At 44.6% G+C, this 18,089-nt stretch overlaps 1 protein-coding gene across 6 annotated transcripts in view; it reads left to right on the top strand.

Annotated features, from left to right (window-relative positions):
* Positions 1 to 18,089, top strand: part of KIAA0930 (KIAA0930 ortholog) — a 137,864-nt gene that overhangs the window by 107,666 nt on the left and 12,109 nt on the right. For 5 of the 6 annotated variants that reach the window (XM_067559359.1, XM_067559356.1, XM_067559357.1 and 2 more), the window contains 5 exons: positions 8,781 to 8,888; positions 10,153 to 10,230; positions 11,934 to 12,035; positions 13,455 to 13,595; positions 15,765 to 15,959. In XM_067559359.1, coding sequence (XP_067415460.1) covers positions 8,781 to 8,888; positions 10,153 to 10,230; positions 11,934 to 12,035; positions 13,455 to 13,595; positions 15,765 to 15,959 — 624 coding nt within the window. The remainder of the gene's footprint in view (positions 1 to 8,780; positions 8,889 to 10,152; positions 10,231 to 11,933; positions 12,036 to 13,454; positions 13,596 to 15,764; positions 15,960 to 18,089) is intronic. The other variant, XM_067559358.1, reaches the window with a different exon arrangement.

Here is an 18,089-nt window from a genome sequence, read left to right as displayed (position 1 = left end):
ACTTTTTATTATTCTGGCCCTTATTCGAGCCACGGGTCCCCGCCAAAGACCCCGAACGATTACGGCGGTTAGGGCCGCTAAACCTTTCCCAACCCATCCTGGGTTGAGCAGGTCTGGGGGGCTGCCTCGGTGGTAGTTGAGGCTGCCGCTGGCCATGAGGGCGAGATTGACGCCTTGCAGCCTGAGAGGTGTAAATCCCCAGGGAGCGTAGCGTGGCCCTCGAGTCTTTGAGGGCGTGCAGCTTGTCATCAGTTCTGTCCAAGAAGAGTCCGGCTCCATCAAAGGGAAGATCCTGGATGGTACGCTGGGCTTCCTGGGACAGACCCGAAGACTGGAGCCACAAGGCCCTCCTCATAGTAATGGCCGATGCTATGGCCCGACTAGCGGCGTCCGCCGCGTCGCTAGAGGAGTTCAGGGCTGCTCTTGCCACTGCAGCCCCTTCCTCTATCACCGCCATGAAATCTGCGGTCTTGTCCTGGGGCAGGACCTGCGGCAGGACCTCGGCGAGCCTCTGCAGCGAGGACCATAGGTTGAGGTTGTACCTCCCTAGGAGCACCTGATGATTGGCGATCCTCCGCTGCAGAGACGCCGTTGTATAGGCTTTGCGGCCGAAGAGGTCCAGTTTCTTAGCGTCTTTATTCTTTGGGGTGTTGGATTGACCCCCGTGTCGCTCTCTCTGGTTGACTGCATCGACAACCAGAGAGCACGGTGCTGAGTGAATGTACAAGTACTCCACCCCCTCCATAGGGATGGAGTACTTCTTTTCAGCTCCCTTGGCCGTGGGAGGAACCGAGGCTGGAATCTGCCAAAGGGACTTGGCCACCTTGAGCACCCTCTCGTGGATAGGGAGGGCTACTCTAGATGGGCCTACCATCCCTGAGGCTCCAAATAGGGGGTCCTCCTCCTCAGAGAGCTCCTTCAGGTCTAAATCCAGGTTGCCAGCGACTCTTTTAAGCATGTCCTGGTGAGCTCGAAAGTCTGGCCAAGGGCCCTTATGACCCCGGAAGGTGACATCATTGGGGGATGAGGAGGAGGACTGAGGAAGGTGCCCTGCGGAGGGGCCTTCCTCCGGATCGGATCCCTCGTCCAAGGGATGATCCCTCCCTGCGTGTGACACTGGAGGAGGCGGTGGCGGCGCCGCAGATGACTTGAGCGAAGCCGTTGCCTGTCCCACCTGTGTACCCCAGGGGCCCCAATAAGGCCACTGCCAAGGTCCCTGGGGCCAAGCTGGAGCCGGCATCGGTGCCGAGTGAGTTGCCCGGTACCGCGATCTGGAGCCGGACCCACTGGAACGGCGTTTGCTCCTGGGCTTGGGGGAACGGCTCCGCGAACTTGACAACGACGATGAGTGTCGGTGCCATCGTGAGTGGTGCCGGCGGGAAGAGGAGCTGCTCGAGCCCGAGCGTCTCCTCCCTCTTGATGACTTACGACGGCGTTTGCCCCCTTTTGGTGATCGGGAGCGATGCTGTCGGTGCCGGCGAGAGGATCGGGACCGGGATCGGTGCTGACCCGAGGAACGGGACCGAGCGCGGGATGGACTGCGCGTCGGTTCCGGGGGGTGTCGGTGCCGAGGACGCCGGTGCCGTGGTTGGCGATGATGCAGCTGGCGGGGCCGAAGTCGGCGGTGGTGGTGGCGGCGGTGCCGATGATGTTGGCAGTGCCACCGAAGACACCGGGATCCGCACCGGACTGGGTGCCGGGGATCGAGACCGGTGCAGAAAGCTGCGGCGCCGAGCCAGGCTGTCAACGGAGGACGGAGTCGTTGTCCCCCGTGAGCTCCTCGACCTCCCACGGTGCCGCAGCGTCGAGGAGCTTGACTCAGTGCCGGAGCTGGGAGGGGAGCCCGCACTCTCAACCCTCCTTGGCCGTCTGGAGGGAGACTTCGACTCCTGTCTCCGCCACCCACCGGGTCCACCCATTGCGGGCTTACCCCGAGACGCAGGTCCCATCCTCGGCCGAGGGTGTGACGGAGGCGTGGGCAGGCCCATGAGGGCGCGTGCTGCGGAGAACGCCTCCGGCGTTGACGGTCCTTGCAAGGGTTCTGCCCCACTCCGAGGAGTCGGGGAGAGCTCCTTGCGTGGAGATGCCGGTGCCGGAGTACTCTCAACGGCACGTGGCTGGGGCATCTCCGGACTCCCCTGGTGCCGGGGCGGCGGTGTGGAGGAGTCCCGGTGCGCTGTCTCCTTGCGGCGCTTCGGTGCCAGCCCCTTGGATGACGAAGTCGGTGCCGACGGAGATCTCCGCACCGAGAAGACGCTCGGTGCCGCAGATGACCGCGCCGGTACGGGGTCCGGGCGTAGAGCGGACTCGATCAAAATCGCCTTCAGCCGCGCCTCTCTCTCCTTCTGGGTCCGCGGCTTGAAGGCCTTACAGATCTTACACTTGTCCCTGCGGTGCTGCTCCCCGAGGCATCGGAGGCAGCGTGAGTGAGGGTCACTCACAGGGACCAGCTTGGCACACTCGGTGCACGGTTTGAATCCGGTTGAGCCAGGCATGACCCAACACGGAGAGAAAGAACCCCTGAGGGCTTTTATGAGTATCTACTAACAGTTCTCGTTTTTGAAGAGCAAAGGAGCTAAGGGTTTGCGACTTGCAAGCAAGAGGCAATGTTCCAGCAACCATCAACGGGCGGAAAGAAGGAACTGGGGGCCGGTGGGGTCGGCAGTGCCCTATGTACCGCGACATGGGCGCGGGACTCCAGGGGGCGCCTGAGCCGACCCTACCGGGCCTGCTAAGGGCAAAAACGTTCCGGGAAACTGTGCACGGAGCGCGCACACACCTAAATGGGAATGGATATGAGCAATCCCTCGAAGATAGAACAATTACGTTCTGCTCTATGGCGCTGTGTAAGAATGGAGCTTTGTGGGTTTGGAAACTATGCATGGGACAGTCAACTAACCTGATGTCTTACAGGAACCTGTACTGGTTGGTCTGTCTTCCCCTGCACCATCAGCCCACTGTGATCTCATTGCTTCATTCCTTGAGTCAGGTGGACACTCCCTTTCCATTTTCCCTGAGGGGAAGTTTCTCAAATTCTCCAGCTACTTCCATGCTTGTAGAATGTATCCAACTTGGAACCTTGAGTGTTCAAAGGTGCAACCACCCTTAGTTTCATGTTGGATGTAGATATATATTAAAATACTGCTTTGCGTTTTACTCCTTTCCTTTCTTCCTCTTGTTGCAGCTTCCTGTCTCTTTTTACATAACTCAATTAACCTGTGGAACTCACGGCCACTAGAAATATTGGAGGCCAGGAGTTTAGCATGCTTTTTAAAAAAGGATTAGCCATTTATTGGAATAATTTTTGAAATGTGCTTTATAATGATGATAAATTCATATGAGAGTATGCTCATGCTTCAGGACATAAGCCAACTGTCAAGTGTTAGAAAAAAAACCTTCCTCTATGATGCAGGCTGTTCTATGATTGTCAATTTATGGTGATTCTTGCGCCTTCCTCTGAAGCATCTAATTAGTACTGGCCACTCTAACATATTCAACTAGATAGCTGGCTGGTCTGTCTACTATGGCAATTACCCCTTTTCTGTTCTTCCCAAACTCTTGACACTTCTGGTTCCAGTTTCTGTATCTCTCCTACAATCAAAAACATCTTTCTGAGGCTATGTCTATACTACAGCGCTAATTTGAATTAGCTTAATTCGACCTTCAGAAACTGATTTATAGAAAGCGCTGCAGACTGTCCACACTATGGAGTTTTTGCTGGTTTTTTGTGTCCCCACTGACCAGCCTTAATTCGAATTAGAAAGCAGTGCAGTGTGGGACGCTATCCCACAGTGCAACTAACCACAGAGGCTGTTGGGACGAGTGTCATCGTCCCAGGATGCAGCACTGCTTCCCCGACCCCCCTCTCCCCCCCAAACAAATAGGAAAAGGATTTTTGCACTGGTTTTTGTTTTTGTTTTTGTTTTTTTAACTCCCCCTGATCGCCATTGCTGCAGAAACATGGAGCCAGCTGACCTGTGCTCTCATTTTGACCATGACAAATACATCGCGGCTTATCCTGGATTACTTTAGAACTCAAGCAAGAATGCGAAGAAGAGTGATCTATGCCTCTGTGGATGCTGTGATACAAGAGATCCAGCAGAACAATGACCCTGTATATTGCTTGCCTTTGATTTTTCCCTCCATCAAACCAACCCCCTACCTGTATGCTGTTTGTCTGTAATGATCATCCCAAAACCCCCTGTATATTGCTTGCCTTTGATTTTTCCCTACACCAACCCACACACTGTATGTTTGTCTTTAATTATAATCCCACCACCCAAGCCCATTCGATATCTGTGCCCGAGAAGTCCCTCCTAACCTACATATGATTTAATAAAGAAACGTTGTGGAATGAAGCAAACCTTTATTTCTTTACATTCAAGTAATGGGGGAAGGAGGAGGGGGTTCTTTCACAGTCTCCAGGGGTAGAGTGGTAGCTTGCTGGCTAGCACTCAGCGTTGCTGCTGCAGCTTTCTGCTCACATCCGGAGTGGAGTTAAGCATGTAATGCCTCCTGGACAACCTCCTCCGAGACCTATTGGGGGCTGGGGAAGGGGAAGGCGGCATAGCCATCTGTTGAGGAGCATTATTGAGGGGCTGCAGGGGGACTCTGTCTATGAGATGCCATAGAACGTGTGACTGGTCCCGCATGAGTTGCAGCATCTCCAGCGTGGTGCTGCGATCATTGTCTTGCATTTGTCCCATGTTATGGGACAAGGTCAGCCACCTCTCTCTTTGCTCTGTCTGTGCGGCTGCTGAGGCGTTCAGGAGGTCTGCAAACATGTCACCTCTGCTTTCCGCCCTCCCCCCCATCCCCCCAATCTGAGACAGTTTGTCAGCAGCAGTTCTTAATGGTGGGTCCGCTGCCGAGGTGTCTGTATAATTAAATGAAAGATAAATAACAAGGGAGCCACAGTTAGCATATTAATACAGTGATACAAATGTTTCCATTTCACTGATGGAAAGCATGATATAATGTATCCATATGTAGCACTGTGAATAAACTCTTAAAGTATCAATTTCCATGATTGGCCATTAAAACAATGTAGCAAAAAATTTCCTCTCACTGCTGGCATTTAAAACGCATTCACCGCGCGGGGAGAGGGGGTGGTGAAATCTTTCAAGCCGTTAAAGAGATGAACTGCAAAGGGCTTGTGTTGGGGGGAGGGGGGAGGGGAGTGATCGCAGCTTGGATTTTAAACCCATTCACTGCGTGGTGAGTGGGGTGGGATACTGGCTGCCTTGCTTGCAGAGAAGAATCCTACCGTGCAGTGAGGGAAGAGGCAGCCCTCCCCTGATTACATACATTAAATTTTCAATGTGATATCAACAGATGATAAACCTAATGTTTTTTAACATGCAAAACAGAGTGACCTAAACAAACTGGAGGATTGGGCCAAAAGAAATCTAATGAGGTTCAACAAAGAAAAGTGCAGAGTCCTCCACTTAGGAAGAAAGAATCCCATGCACAGCTATAGACTGGGGACCAACGAGCTGGGCAGCAGCTCTGCAGAAAAGGACCTGGGGGTAACAGTGGATAAAAAGCTGGATATGAGTCAGCAGTGTGCCCTGGTTGGCAAGAAGGCCAATGGCATATTGGGCTGCATTAGGAGGGGCATTGCTAGCAGGTCACGGGAAGTGATTATTCCCCTCTATTCGGCATTGGTGAGGCCGCATTTAGAATATTGTGTCCAGTTTTGGGCCCCCCAATACAAAAAGGATGTGGACAAGTTGGAGAGAGTCCAGCGGAGGGCAACAAAAATGATTAGGGGGCTGGAGCACAGGACTTATGAGGAGAGGCTGAGGGAACTGGGCTTGTTTAGTCTGCAAAAGAGAAGAGTGAGGGGGGATTTGATAGCGGCCTTTAACTACCTGAAAGGGGGTTCTAGGGAGGATGGGGCTAGGCTGTTCTCGGTGGTGGCAGATGACAGAACAAGGAGCAACGGTCTCAAGTTGCAGGGAGGGAGGTCTAGGTTGGACATTAGGAAAAAGTTTTTTACTAGGAGGGTGGTGAAGCACTGGAATGGGTTACCTAGGGAGGTGGTGGAATCTCCATCCTTAGAGGTTTTTAAGCTGCGGCTTGACAAAGCCCTGGTTGGGATGATATAGCAGAGGTTAGTCCTGCTTTGAGCAGGGGGTTGGACTAGATGACCTCCTGAGGTCCCTTCCAACTCTAATATTCTATGATTCTATGATTCTAAACAAACATTGAGCCCTGCATAAGCACCCATGGCAGTCAATAAAACGCATGAGATCCCCTTCACCTTCCCCCCCCCCCCCCCCCCCCAACAATGTGCAAGGACAGAAATGCTAAAAAGAAAGAAAACTCACCAGATGTGCCTTCCATGGGATCATTTGTGCTGTCCTGTGTGCTGGTGGACTGCTTGGGGGTCAGGAATAACTCCTAAGACCTCAGCTCGACTCCATGCTGGAGAAAGTTTAGGCTTTGCAATAGCCATGATGAGAACAGTGGGAAGGCTCTCTCCACGCTGGCAGCAAACACAGGAAATGAAGATTCAAATTTTCCTGGGGCTGCTTGAGGGGAAGGGACTTTGAAATGGGGCATTATGGGATAGCTTCCAGAGGTCAATTAATTCGAATTAAGACCAATTGTGTCTACACTGACACTAATTCGAATTAGGCACTATGCCACTTGCAGAGGTGGTTTTATTAATTCGATTTTAAAGACTCCTTAATTCGAATTAACAATGCGCAAGTGTAGACGTGGGAGTAATTAATTTGAATTAAGGAACTTAAATTTGACATAAGCCACTAGTGTAGACCAGGCCTGAGTCTTTCTCCTTCTCTTTGGAAATCTTCCCCTGGAGAAAAATTACCTTTACCCTTTTGCATCTCTTTTGGTTTCATTTTCTTTTGTTATCAGCCTTATGACTGAATACTTTAATATATTCACCAAAGACTGTTCCAAATTCACCGTGTTTATACCATGTATGGTTTACGGTCTGGCACTATTTAATTCTATAAAGTATTCTGAAATGTATCTCCTGTGGAAGGTCATTTACAGAATAATGTATTTTATTTTAGTAACATAAAATTGTTCTTTCAAACCTCAGGGTATCTTGGTTTTGATTTTTGCTGCCCACTCTGAAAGACTGTGCTGCCTCATTTCCTTTCTTCTGTACATGTCAGCCTTTATTCTAGGATTGTTCTCTTCAGAAGATTTGAATTATGTTTAGAATTAACATAGTGCTGGATCATATTTCATGTGGTTTTACTCTCCAATTTGGGCTTTTTCTTTTTTGTATTTTGTTCTTTTAAAAACCTCAGTTGCTTTCCACTTGTCCCAATGGAAACAAAATAAAGGCGCATGAGTGGATGCTTCTTCAGAGCTGTAACGTATTGTCTGGCATTTTCTGGGCACTTACCCTTTTGTAGTAAGAAACAGATTCTTTTCAGCTATTCTGGTGTTTTGTCAAATGATAGCTTGCAAAAATAAAAAAACATTTACATAAAAGACCTGAATAGCTTCTTTGGAGATATTGTGTCTATCTAAGTCTATTGATCATGTTCCCCATCAGATTTTTTTTTATTATATATCATTTAATAGATCCAACTGCACTGCAAATTCAATATATCGGTACTGTGCCCAATATAGCATTTATTTTATAAATACATGTGCACTATTCAGGTTTTAATCTTCGTATCTCTGCCATTTTTATTATTGTCGTCATCCATAGTTTCGTTGCTATGGGTTTTATTTTTTGTTTGAGTTCAGATCCCTAAAGGTAAGCAGAGTCAGTACTTGGTGGGAAACCTGTAAGGAAAACCTAAGGGCTATAGGAAGTAATGTTAGTGATGTAGTAGATACATTTTGTTTTTTCCAGAGTCAGTACCAAAACTCTGCCCCAAATGATGATAGAATCTCCAGTACGGCATCATCTCTCTTCGGGTGAGATGAAAAATCAAATTGCAAGTAATATGGTCAGTAAAGATTCCCTAGCACTTTTTGCATGAATAAAGGTGTATGCTGGTCAAATTCTAGTTAGTGTGATTATATTTTGCCTAAATTCCCACTGTGATTTGAAATACATACAGTATTCCTCTTTGCTTCCCATCCTAAACTTCTATGCAAAATTGCTATGTGCTCTTTACAGAGCTGCTACAGTGCACCCCAAAGGTGTTTCACTAGTGGGTGAAGTGATTCCTTACAAAGCACTTTCAAATCTGTTGGAATTAAAGTTTTTCTACCCTGTCAAATGCCTTTAATTTAGGATCACTGCTACTGCCCCCATCATTCCAAACAACAACCACTTAGATTACATTATTCATTAATCTGTTGTCACATTTCACTTATGCAGTGCCATTATCCTATCCCTTTTATGTGAATCTTATTTATGTGTTTGGTTAAAATATGACTAGCCAAAGTTCTAGGCACACGCACAATCTTTACTTGTGCAATCAATAAATTAGACCAATGTCTAAAACTAAAATCCCTTCCAAATTCTCTGAACTATAAAAACATTAGAACATAGGACTTTGAAGTATCTCCTGGGTTATCTAGACCAGTCCCCTGGTAGTGCAGGCAACTACTATCTTCCCACATTCCCTAGTCCACATTCATCCCTTACCTGCAACCCCAGAAAAAGCTTGCAAGAAGAGATGGCATTGCATGGTGATCTGAGGGTCAACAAATCCAGGCTCTGGCAGACACACAGAGCAGCAAATTCCAAAGTGGAGGTGCAGAATACAGTGCAGGTATGTGCACACGCGTGAGTGTTCGTATATCATGTTTACCCAGGATGTCTTGTTTTCTATCAGCAGGTTGAAGTTGAAGTTTACCGTAGGGATTCTAAGAAGCTTCCCGGCCTGGGGGACCCAGACATTGATTGGGAGGAGAGTGTCTATCTGAACCTTATCCTGCAGAAGGTGACAAGAACTTCTTCCTCTTCTGATGCTCACTTTAGTCTCTCACACTATTCATGGTTATAAGGGTTTTAAAACCATCTCTGGTCTATAATGTAGCTTGAGGTTTTTGAGCAATTCAAGGAAGGAAAAAAAAAAAACCCATGTGTTTTATTTAGTCTCTTTGGGTCTGAGTGAACATACAGGAACAGATGAAGTCGTCATGTTTTGTTTAGATTTCGGTAACTACGTGATTCCCACCTAAAGTCCATAAATCCACCAATGTCCAATGAATCTATGCTGAGTTTTGTTATAAAATAGAAAAAATGGGTGAGCTTCATCAAGTTCTGTGTTTTGTTAGAGCAGATAAGACTATTTAAAAAAGCAACATCTTCATTAAGATTTGAAATGTTAATGCAACTAAGAAAGTGTTCGGACCTCCTGCCAGTAGCATCACTGCATTTCACTGAGTTGCCAGCAGCTACTGCATCAGGAGTTTAGTATGCCATTTCTCATTTGGAGACAACCGAAAGTAGTACAGGTTGATTGCATAGTTAGTACACATTATATTGGAACTTTGGGAGGCTGTTTATTTTTATTAAAAACATTCCAGATCCATATAATATTTTCTTATGATCTCATTTTCATTTTTCTTTCTCCACCTAAAAGACTAATTCCAAAGGTGATTCTCAGAGAGCAATTTTCACCATTTATTTTTGATGCAGAATACAGTAGAACCATTTCACTGCAAACCAGAATTCTGAGATTATCATCACAACTGGGAAATGTATCTGCAAGCTTTCTCAGATTACATGGAAGGGTACTTTATCGCTGTGGATATTTCCTCAGTATTGCCCTTTTTCATTAACATTTCCATTTTTTCCATGCCTAGGGAGGCCATTTCATCCATTTCGCTCTTAAACTAAATACTACATGTGGTACACCTATTCCTCCAGCTAACCCTTAACCTTATATCTGAATAAAGTGCTAGAGGGATTCCCACACCCACATCCAGAGTCGAGTGTACTCCATAGCAAGGGTCTTTTCAGAGCTATTAGATATTTAAGTAATGGTGAGAATAAGTGTGTCCTGACTATAAATAAAAGAGCAGGAATTTCAGTGTATTCGGTGAGCTGGGGCAGAAAGGAAATTGGAATGCAAAAATGTTTTTCTTTGAAGCGAGATAGCTAGATGAAAACCATGACTTTAGAATGTTTTCTGTTTTGTGTACTGATATACGTGGCTCTGAACATCTGTTCCCCCATCCCCACTCCGTCTTTTGTTTCAGCTGGACTACGTGGTCACCTGTGCTGTGTGCACTCGCTCAGATGGAGGGGATATTCACATTCACAAAAAGAAATCTCAGGTGAGAGGATCATTTTATTGTTGAGGCTCAAGGACAAACATTTTGCATCCAAACTTCACCCCTAAGAACTGTACAAAAACCAGGGCAGTGAGTGTCAAGTTGTGGTCTATGGATCTGCTTCCAGCTTTTCTCCTTAATGCCTTTGCTTCCTCATGTAGCCAGCCATGATATGTTTGGCAGGGAAGGCGTGAGATCAGGGCTGGGAGGGATCCCAGCTTTAAGAAATGGGAATAGGGAATAATTTGAGAACTAGTGAATTAGAGAAATAATTGACAAGGACGGGGACTGATTGTCCCTGTCTAAAAATGTATTTAAATTTAAATAAAGTGATTCTCTTACTTAAAAATAAAGAACAAACAAAAAAACCAATAATCTCTTGTTGAAATCTATACAAGATTTATTGTTTTGAATTTTCCTTTGAAGATAACCTGGAACAGTCAGCTATAAAGGTGACCTCTGTAAACTCTGTTTAGATAGCTGCCAACTTTCCTTATTTTGTACAGGGTGAAGTTTTAGCTTTGGGTTGAGGGAAGGAAGAAAGAAAGAGAAACTTTTTTTCTTATAGAAAAGTTCTATATAATGGGCCCTAGTGGTGATGGTGATGATGATCAGAGCAGTAGCAGAGGTTGCTGTGAGCGCCTACTTATCTTCCAGTTTTGCAGCAAAAGCCCCACAAAAAAATTCTGCTGGTGCATGCTCTCTCACCTCTCTCTCTCTCTCTCTCTCTCTCTCTCTCGTGCCAATAAAATAAAAGAATATAGAAAGCATCAAAAAGGCAAGGGGAAGATGACCTTGGCTGACTTACTGGGGGATGGGGGGGGGGGGGGCGGGAGGGAATGAAATTTCCTCACAGAGAACAGCTTCAAAAGTAAGAAAGCAGAGAGTAGATATTACTGCTAACTCAACTCCTGTCCTGGAGACTACATTTGAAAAGTTGGGAGCGTGAACTGAAATGCTGGATAGCAAAGTGACTACAGTAGCAAAAACCATGCAGGAATGTAATTGCTTCCACCTATGTATTTCTCAATACCAGATAGACTAATATGACATATATACTACTATCGGTATGCTATGTAAAAAAAAAAAAAAATCAAGGTATATACATTGCATGTCTTCTTATGGGTATGTCCATCGGGCAAATTAAGGTGTGGGTAGGTAGACATACCTGCACCATCTTTTAATCCAGCTATCGTGGATAAAAATAGTTGGACAGGATTACGGATTATGATATGGAAGATTTGCTGCTTTTCAGTGATTACTGTAGATCTGCCATACTAGGGAAATCTTGTTCACCTTTCCATTAGAAATTTGATAACTGTTTGTTTTTTGTATCAGTTGTCAGCATGAAGCACCTTTCTTTTTTTAATACTGTATATACAAATTTGTACACAGGATTGCTATGCCAGATCATATTCTACCTTTGATCTCTGTGCAAACTTCCCATTGATATTTGTAGAATTTTGGATTAAAAATAATGTTTAGTCCTAAATGTATACCCTGGCCCTGGCCCATGGACTGTAATTAGAAATGCAGTTCAGACCTCTCAGCAAAGGAAGGTGAAATTCCTCTATAGCATGCCTTTGGCCAGTTCTGGGTGTGTGTGGGGGTGTGTGTGTGTGTGTGTGTGTGTGTTCGTTCAAGTATTCATAATTGTACATACATTCAAGAAGTAAAGTATATAACATCTTCAAAATTTCTTCCAGCAAGTGTTTGCATCTCCAAGCAAACACCCAATGGACAGCAAAGGAGAGGAATCGAAGATCAGTTATCCCAACATATTCTTCATGATTGATAACTTTGAAGAGGTGGGTCTGTCATTAGAGTGGAGCATTTTCCTCATTTTTCCCCCTATATTCTACCTTTCCTATTGCTTGTTCAACTTGATAGATTTCAACCACAATATCACTGTCCTGGCCACAAGTTAGCAATTTACTTAGTCTTCATGGAGCCCCCTGACCATGATCCAGCCAGCTGGGCAAATCCATGATTTTTTCCCCCAGAAACATGAATCTTATGTGACACTCCCCAGTGGTACCCAGAGTTCTGAGGCACCGCACCACCACCTGCCCTTAGTGTGAACCAGCTCCCTGAATCCACCAGCCTCTAGCAATATGAGCACTGCCTTCTGGGTCTTGCTCCCTCTGTGCAGTTTAATGAAAGGCACGCACCAGCCCCTGAGCCCTCTCCGAGTGTTCCCTGGAGTGTCCAGCCCCTTAACCACCGAACACCCACAGAATTACCAGGTGGGCTGTCCCCAAAGGAACAGTACACACCAACTTTATAGAACTGAGCTATGCACCAGCCCTTTGCTTAGCATAACAGCACTGAGATATATTTGCAGTGAAACAAGAATAAGTTTATTATCCAAGACTAGAGATTCAGGACATAGTGAGTAAGGATATTGGAAAGAAATGGATACATATAAAAGAAAATCATAACATGCTTTCTAGAGACTAAACTTAGCTAACGGGTTATCCTCCTGTCTAAAGCAGTTTATCTCATCCAAAGTCCTCTTCAGAGTTTTCAACCAAGGTGGGCTGAGACTCTGTTTTCATAAATACAAACATGCTATCTGTTTATATCCTAGGTGCAGGCTGAAGGGGTATCTTCTTTGCCTTCTAGAAATGCTCCAGAGATCATTATCTTTCCACATAGACAGGATAACTACCCAGGACTTGTTTTTTTCCTCTGTGCTCTTTTCCTGTTGACCTCACATCTCTTCTTTAACATTTGACTTTGTATGTAAATGGGCATCCATTGTGTTTAACAGTGCTTAATGTACATTACTACAGAGAGAGGCACATTCCTTTCCTCTTGTCTGGAGGAAAACTGGCTTTTCATCTTTGCTGATGACTGATCTCTTGCTACAGATTTTACAAACACATTTGCAGCGTATATACATAACTCCTTATATAGCATCTGTTCATACATTTCACCTCAATATTAATAACCAGTGTGACACTGGCTTTCATTTGAGACTGCACATAACATTCTTCAGTGAACTAGAATGTACACATGAAACTCAGAAGATTTCTGTAACTCTTCTCTACCCTATTGCAGTTGGCATTAAGAGGTTCCTTGGTCGCACCTTAACACCCCAAACTTTCTGGGTGTTTGAAACGCAGATCTAGATCTGAATTTTCTATGTGGCCCCTGTCTTTACAAAGTATCTACTCAGTACAGTTTTTCCTTTAAGTGTTTGGTTTTCTTGGCTGCATTGGCAGGTGTTCAGTGACATGACCGTGGGGAAAGGAGAGATGGTCTGCGTGGAGCTGGTGGCCAGCGACAAAAGCAACACCTTCCAAGGAGTGATCTTCCAGGGATCTATCCGATATGAAGCACTCAAGAAGGTCTATGACAACAGGGTAAGACACTGCCTACCCAGAGAACCTCTGTTGCAGCAATGGTGGTAGTGAAATTTTCTTGATGTTTTGAGTACTATGAATGCTGCCAGCTTTTTGTCTTCTCAAGCTACATATGCTGAGTGCCTGCTAGTCTTCATAGCTTTGAAAGTTACCAGAAAAGGCTGTACGAAATCCACTAGTTTTGGTTCACACACATGTGATGAACTAAAGCCATCAGAAGAGCTAGACAGGATTTGTAAGGCCTAATGTCTACTCTAAGTGAACCTGGAGTGACTCCTAAGAAATTTGCCAGTTCCCTAATGAAATGGATGTTTTGCATACCACTTTTTGTATGATCCTCTTCCTTTCAGAGAGGTTCTGGATACCTTTAGTTATCTTCTAAGAGACCTTTTTTTTACACCTGTTGGTTTTAAGCTTTAACAGCTGTGTTTTGTTACATATCGAATGTCTCTCTCTTTAGATACATTCTGTGTCCATGTGCTTTGAAAGAGCTTCTGCAATTTTTGCAGCCACTGAAGTATTAATTTGCTATGAAAATGTGAAATATTAACAGTAATGGCTTATAATTTGCATACACATGGTGTAGAATTCCAGAGAGAGAGACAGAGTGAAAGCCATCAATAAAACCTCAGAGAGTTCAACATTGAAGGCAGCTCTGACAAACATGATAAAAGATTGATCTTAACAAAAGAGGTTTGCCTCCCTCTACCATAAGCTCAAGCTAACTGTAGAAGACAATAAAACATTGGCTAGGCTTTGTTTTGAAAATTTAAATGGTAAAATATACAACATCTGTGCCAAATGAGAGCAAATTCCAATTCTCAGATCCAAAAGTCTGATTCTGTATCCAGCAATATATCCATCAGTTCAACTGTTAGACCAGGGAGGGCTGTGCCTCTTCTATTTTGACTCTGTAGACTTTCTTCCCCACTACCCCCCACCTCATAAAAGAAACGGCCTGAATAATTTTATCTCATGAAAAATAGCTTTTGCTCCTCTATTAACATAGTTTCAGGTGACAATTAAACTGCTTCTCTAGCCTACCTGCACCTCACGCCATGTGGGTGTATGGATTTGTACAGTCAGAAGGTATGTCATCAGGGTCCACAGGAATTCAAAGCCACAAAAGACACAGTAGAATGGAAAATGTCTAGTGGAAAGTGAAAACATGGTGTATCTAATACATAATAGCTAAGGAATATCCCCGCACACTGCTGATCTGTGTGTTTGATTTTGCTGCTATGTCACATGGTTTTGTTAGTTGAAATAGCTTAGTTGATCTATTAAGAAGTTAGAGACTAGGGGAGGGGGGGACTCTAAATTGGAACTTGGCTCCATTGTCATTTTTTGCTACTTCTTGAGGGAAAGAAAGAAAATGTGACTATTTTTGAAGGGTGCTTGGTTTCACTTGGCCACATTAATCCCTGGTGTAACTGATGTGACTTGTTTTACACCAGGAATAAATTTGACCCCTTATGTTCCACTGCTGAGAATTTTGAAACACGTGAAACTTTGGGAATAAATCCCCATTTATTTCAACAGGCTTAATCCTTGACCACTTTGGGGCATATTCCTTTTTCAAACCTGTTTTCTCTGTTAACTGGGACTGACATCTGGTGGGCTTGTTTAAGGACTATTAGGTTAGTCTTTGAGACAGACTATTTTGCTGAGGTTGGTTGTGTTTGGACTAGTTGGCTTTTTATTCTTGCTAGGCAGTGTTGCCTAGTGGCTAGACACTGGACTGGGAGTCAGAAGACCTGGGTTCTAGTCCCAGCTTTGCCATTGATCCATGAATTTCCTCATCTCTGTTGCCCATTTCCCTATGTGTAAACTAGGGATATCATCCTCTTTTGTAAAGCGCTTTGAGAACTACAGATGAAAATGCTATGTAAGAGCTAAGTGTTCATTATCTACAATTATTAGTTATTTTGATTTCAAAGTGCACCCAAACCCTGACTTGCACAATTGCATGCGCATAAAACGCACAGTTCCAAAAATGTAGGCCTTTAATGTTTTGCATTGGTGTTACTGTGTGCTGCTTAGATGCCCACTGACAGACACCTGATTCAGTGCTCTATAGAAGTACGGTGATAGCTTCCATTAGCAAAGGTATGCTTTAATGTTCAGCAATTCATTTCACATGCTTCTTTCCTTTTCTGCGCATTGAAGGTGAGCGTTGCAGCTAAGATGGCTCAAAGGATGTCCTTTGGCTTTTATAAGTACAACAACATGGAGTTTGTACGGATGAAGGGGCCACAAGGTAAAGGACATGCAGAGATGGCAGTGAGTCGAGTTTCAACAGGTGATACTTCTCCCTATGGAACAGAGGAAGATTCAAATCCAGGATCTCCCGTGCATGAGAGAGTAAGTAGTACCTGGAAGTATTGGATGGATGAATAAAAGTTAATGCACCTTGCTTCAGAAACCAACATATAGGCCAGTGCCATGAGGGACTAGTCACATTTAGACTCTAAAGTTTGCTTCTGCATGTTTTGTACAACCAGTAGGTTGATTGCTTTCTGTGTCCATTGCTCTTGACCAGATACCGGATATAGAAATTTATCAGACTACCCAGAGTTCTGGAGGGATATTTCAACGAAGCAATAGTCAGGGTGATGCAAGTCAAAACTGAAGCCCTGTCTGCTTTGTGCGGAAATCAAGATCCCACTGCAATTTCCCTAAGAGATGGGGTTTTCCTACCGAAAGGTGCTGTAATAACATAAAGAATTATTATGTACATTACTACTAAATCTAGTAGGACACAGCTTAATGAGGAGGCACTTCCAGGGAATTTTACCACAAATGTAAGTTTTAGTCTAGGACCTATGTGTTGTTAAGGCAAAGACTAGGGCCCCAATCCAGCAAAGCACTTAAATACATGCATAACTTGAAGCATGAGAATAGTTCAGTTGACTTCAATGGGACTTCTCCTGGAGTAAGGTACTGTTCCGTGTGAGAAAAGAGATCACAAGCTGGCCATAGTTCAGTTCTAAGCACACTTTCAGCTAAGCTGTTTTTCCTGGCTGGTAGGGATGATGCCCCACAGTACTAAAACTACCTTTTAAAAGCCATGTCCTAGCCTACGCAGTTACTGATGGATTTTCCTATACACAGTGATGACTAATTGATGGAATACACCACCAAAAAAGCCCATGGAAACAATAACTGCAAACCACTTTATTTTGTGGGACTCAGCAGTGCACTCTATCCCTCCTTCCTCAAAGGCCCTGTTTCATAGAATAAGGTCAGAAGGGACAATTGTGCTCATCTGACCTCCTGCATTAAACAAGCAACCTCATTTGGTCAAGGAGCTGAACAGGACTTCTTGAAAGCTCATCTATGCTACCCCTTAGCTTGGTCCTTGCAGAATGACCAGACCTTTGTGTCCCTGGCTTCCCAAAGGACTAAGATGAACTGCCACCACAGTGCTCTCCATGCTTTGCTGGCCTACAGAGTGAAAGATCAGGCTCTTTAACCTATCCTGGGTGTTTCATATCCTAGAGTAGAGTTAGTTTCCCTGCATTGCAACTTTGACAAGCGAGGCCCTGAAGGAGTTCCTGGTCTCCTCATGTCTCAAGACTGCCAATACTTTTACTCAATGTTTGCTTTTGTCTTAACATTACCCTGCTGGTAATGGTTTTAATTATGCATAGTTTACTATTGTTTTTCTATTTACATTATATGTAGTGTGCACAAAATAAAAAAAATGCTTTTTTTTAAGGCCACCATAAACTAGAGACTAAATGTAAAAACAGGATCAGATGAGTGTACAAAACTTTTGAATTGTTCATGTTAATGACTGAGAAATGATGTAGAAGGGTTCTGCAGTGCATCACCAACCTGGCAGACTTTGCTGTCATCCTCAATCATGTGTCACATAGCTCTTTATATGTATGGACAGATACGAAGAATAGAACAGTGCATCTTACAAGCAGCAGCAGAATTGTTAAAATAACTGTGTAGAAAAGAAAAGATGAAATGGGGATTTTTAAGGAAACGAAGTAGTTATCCATTTTTTCACTTGAAAGGAAACCATTGAAGTAACACTAGCAGCAGCACTCGACTAAGGCAGTGAAGCGTTCCTGAACTGGGACCTGCTCAATCCTAGTCCTGGTTTGGCCCAACAGAAATTGCCTTTCCATGTGAAGGATCTCTCTACTTTTCCATCCTCTGGTTTTGCTCCATTATAGCCAGCAGTCTCCATGCAACTGTCATCACTTAGCCTAACCAAATCATCACTAGACCTTTCTGCACATTTTCTCATCTGTCATTAATAATTTACTGACTTCATTTTCACATCAGCATCATGGTCTAAGTAATTGCTTCCTGACCCTGCCTGTCTGAGACACAGGGATCTTTCTAAAAGATTCTGTATGTCATCCTATAGGCAAGAAAAGTCAACTTCATTATTTCCAAGGCAAGGTGCATGTGCCATTCATATGCCAATCCACAACATTTAATAGTTTGTTCATTCTTGTTTTCTTATCAGTTTTG

The sequence above is a fragment of the Emydura macquarii genome, unplaced genomic scaffold (assembly GCF_026122565.2).
Source record: "Emydura macquarii macquarii isolate MOO-44397 ecotype Brisbane River unplaced genomic scaffold, CSIRO-AGI_Emac_v2 contig_2205, whole genome shotgun sequence".
In the NCBI taxonomy this organism is placed as follows: Eukaryota; Metazoa; Chordata; order Testudines; family Chelidae; genus Emydura; species Emydura macquarii.
This window is presented reverse-complemented; position numbering and strand designations above follow the sequence as displayed.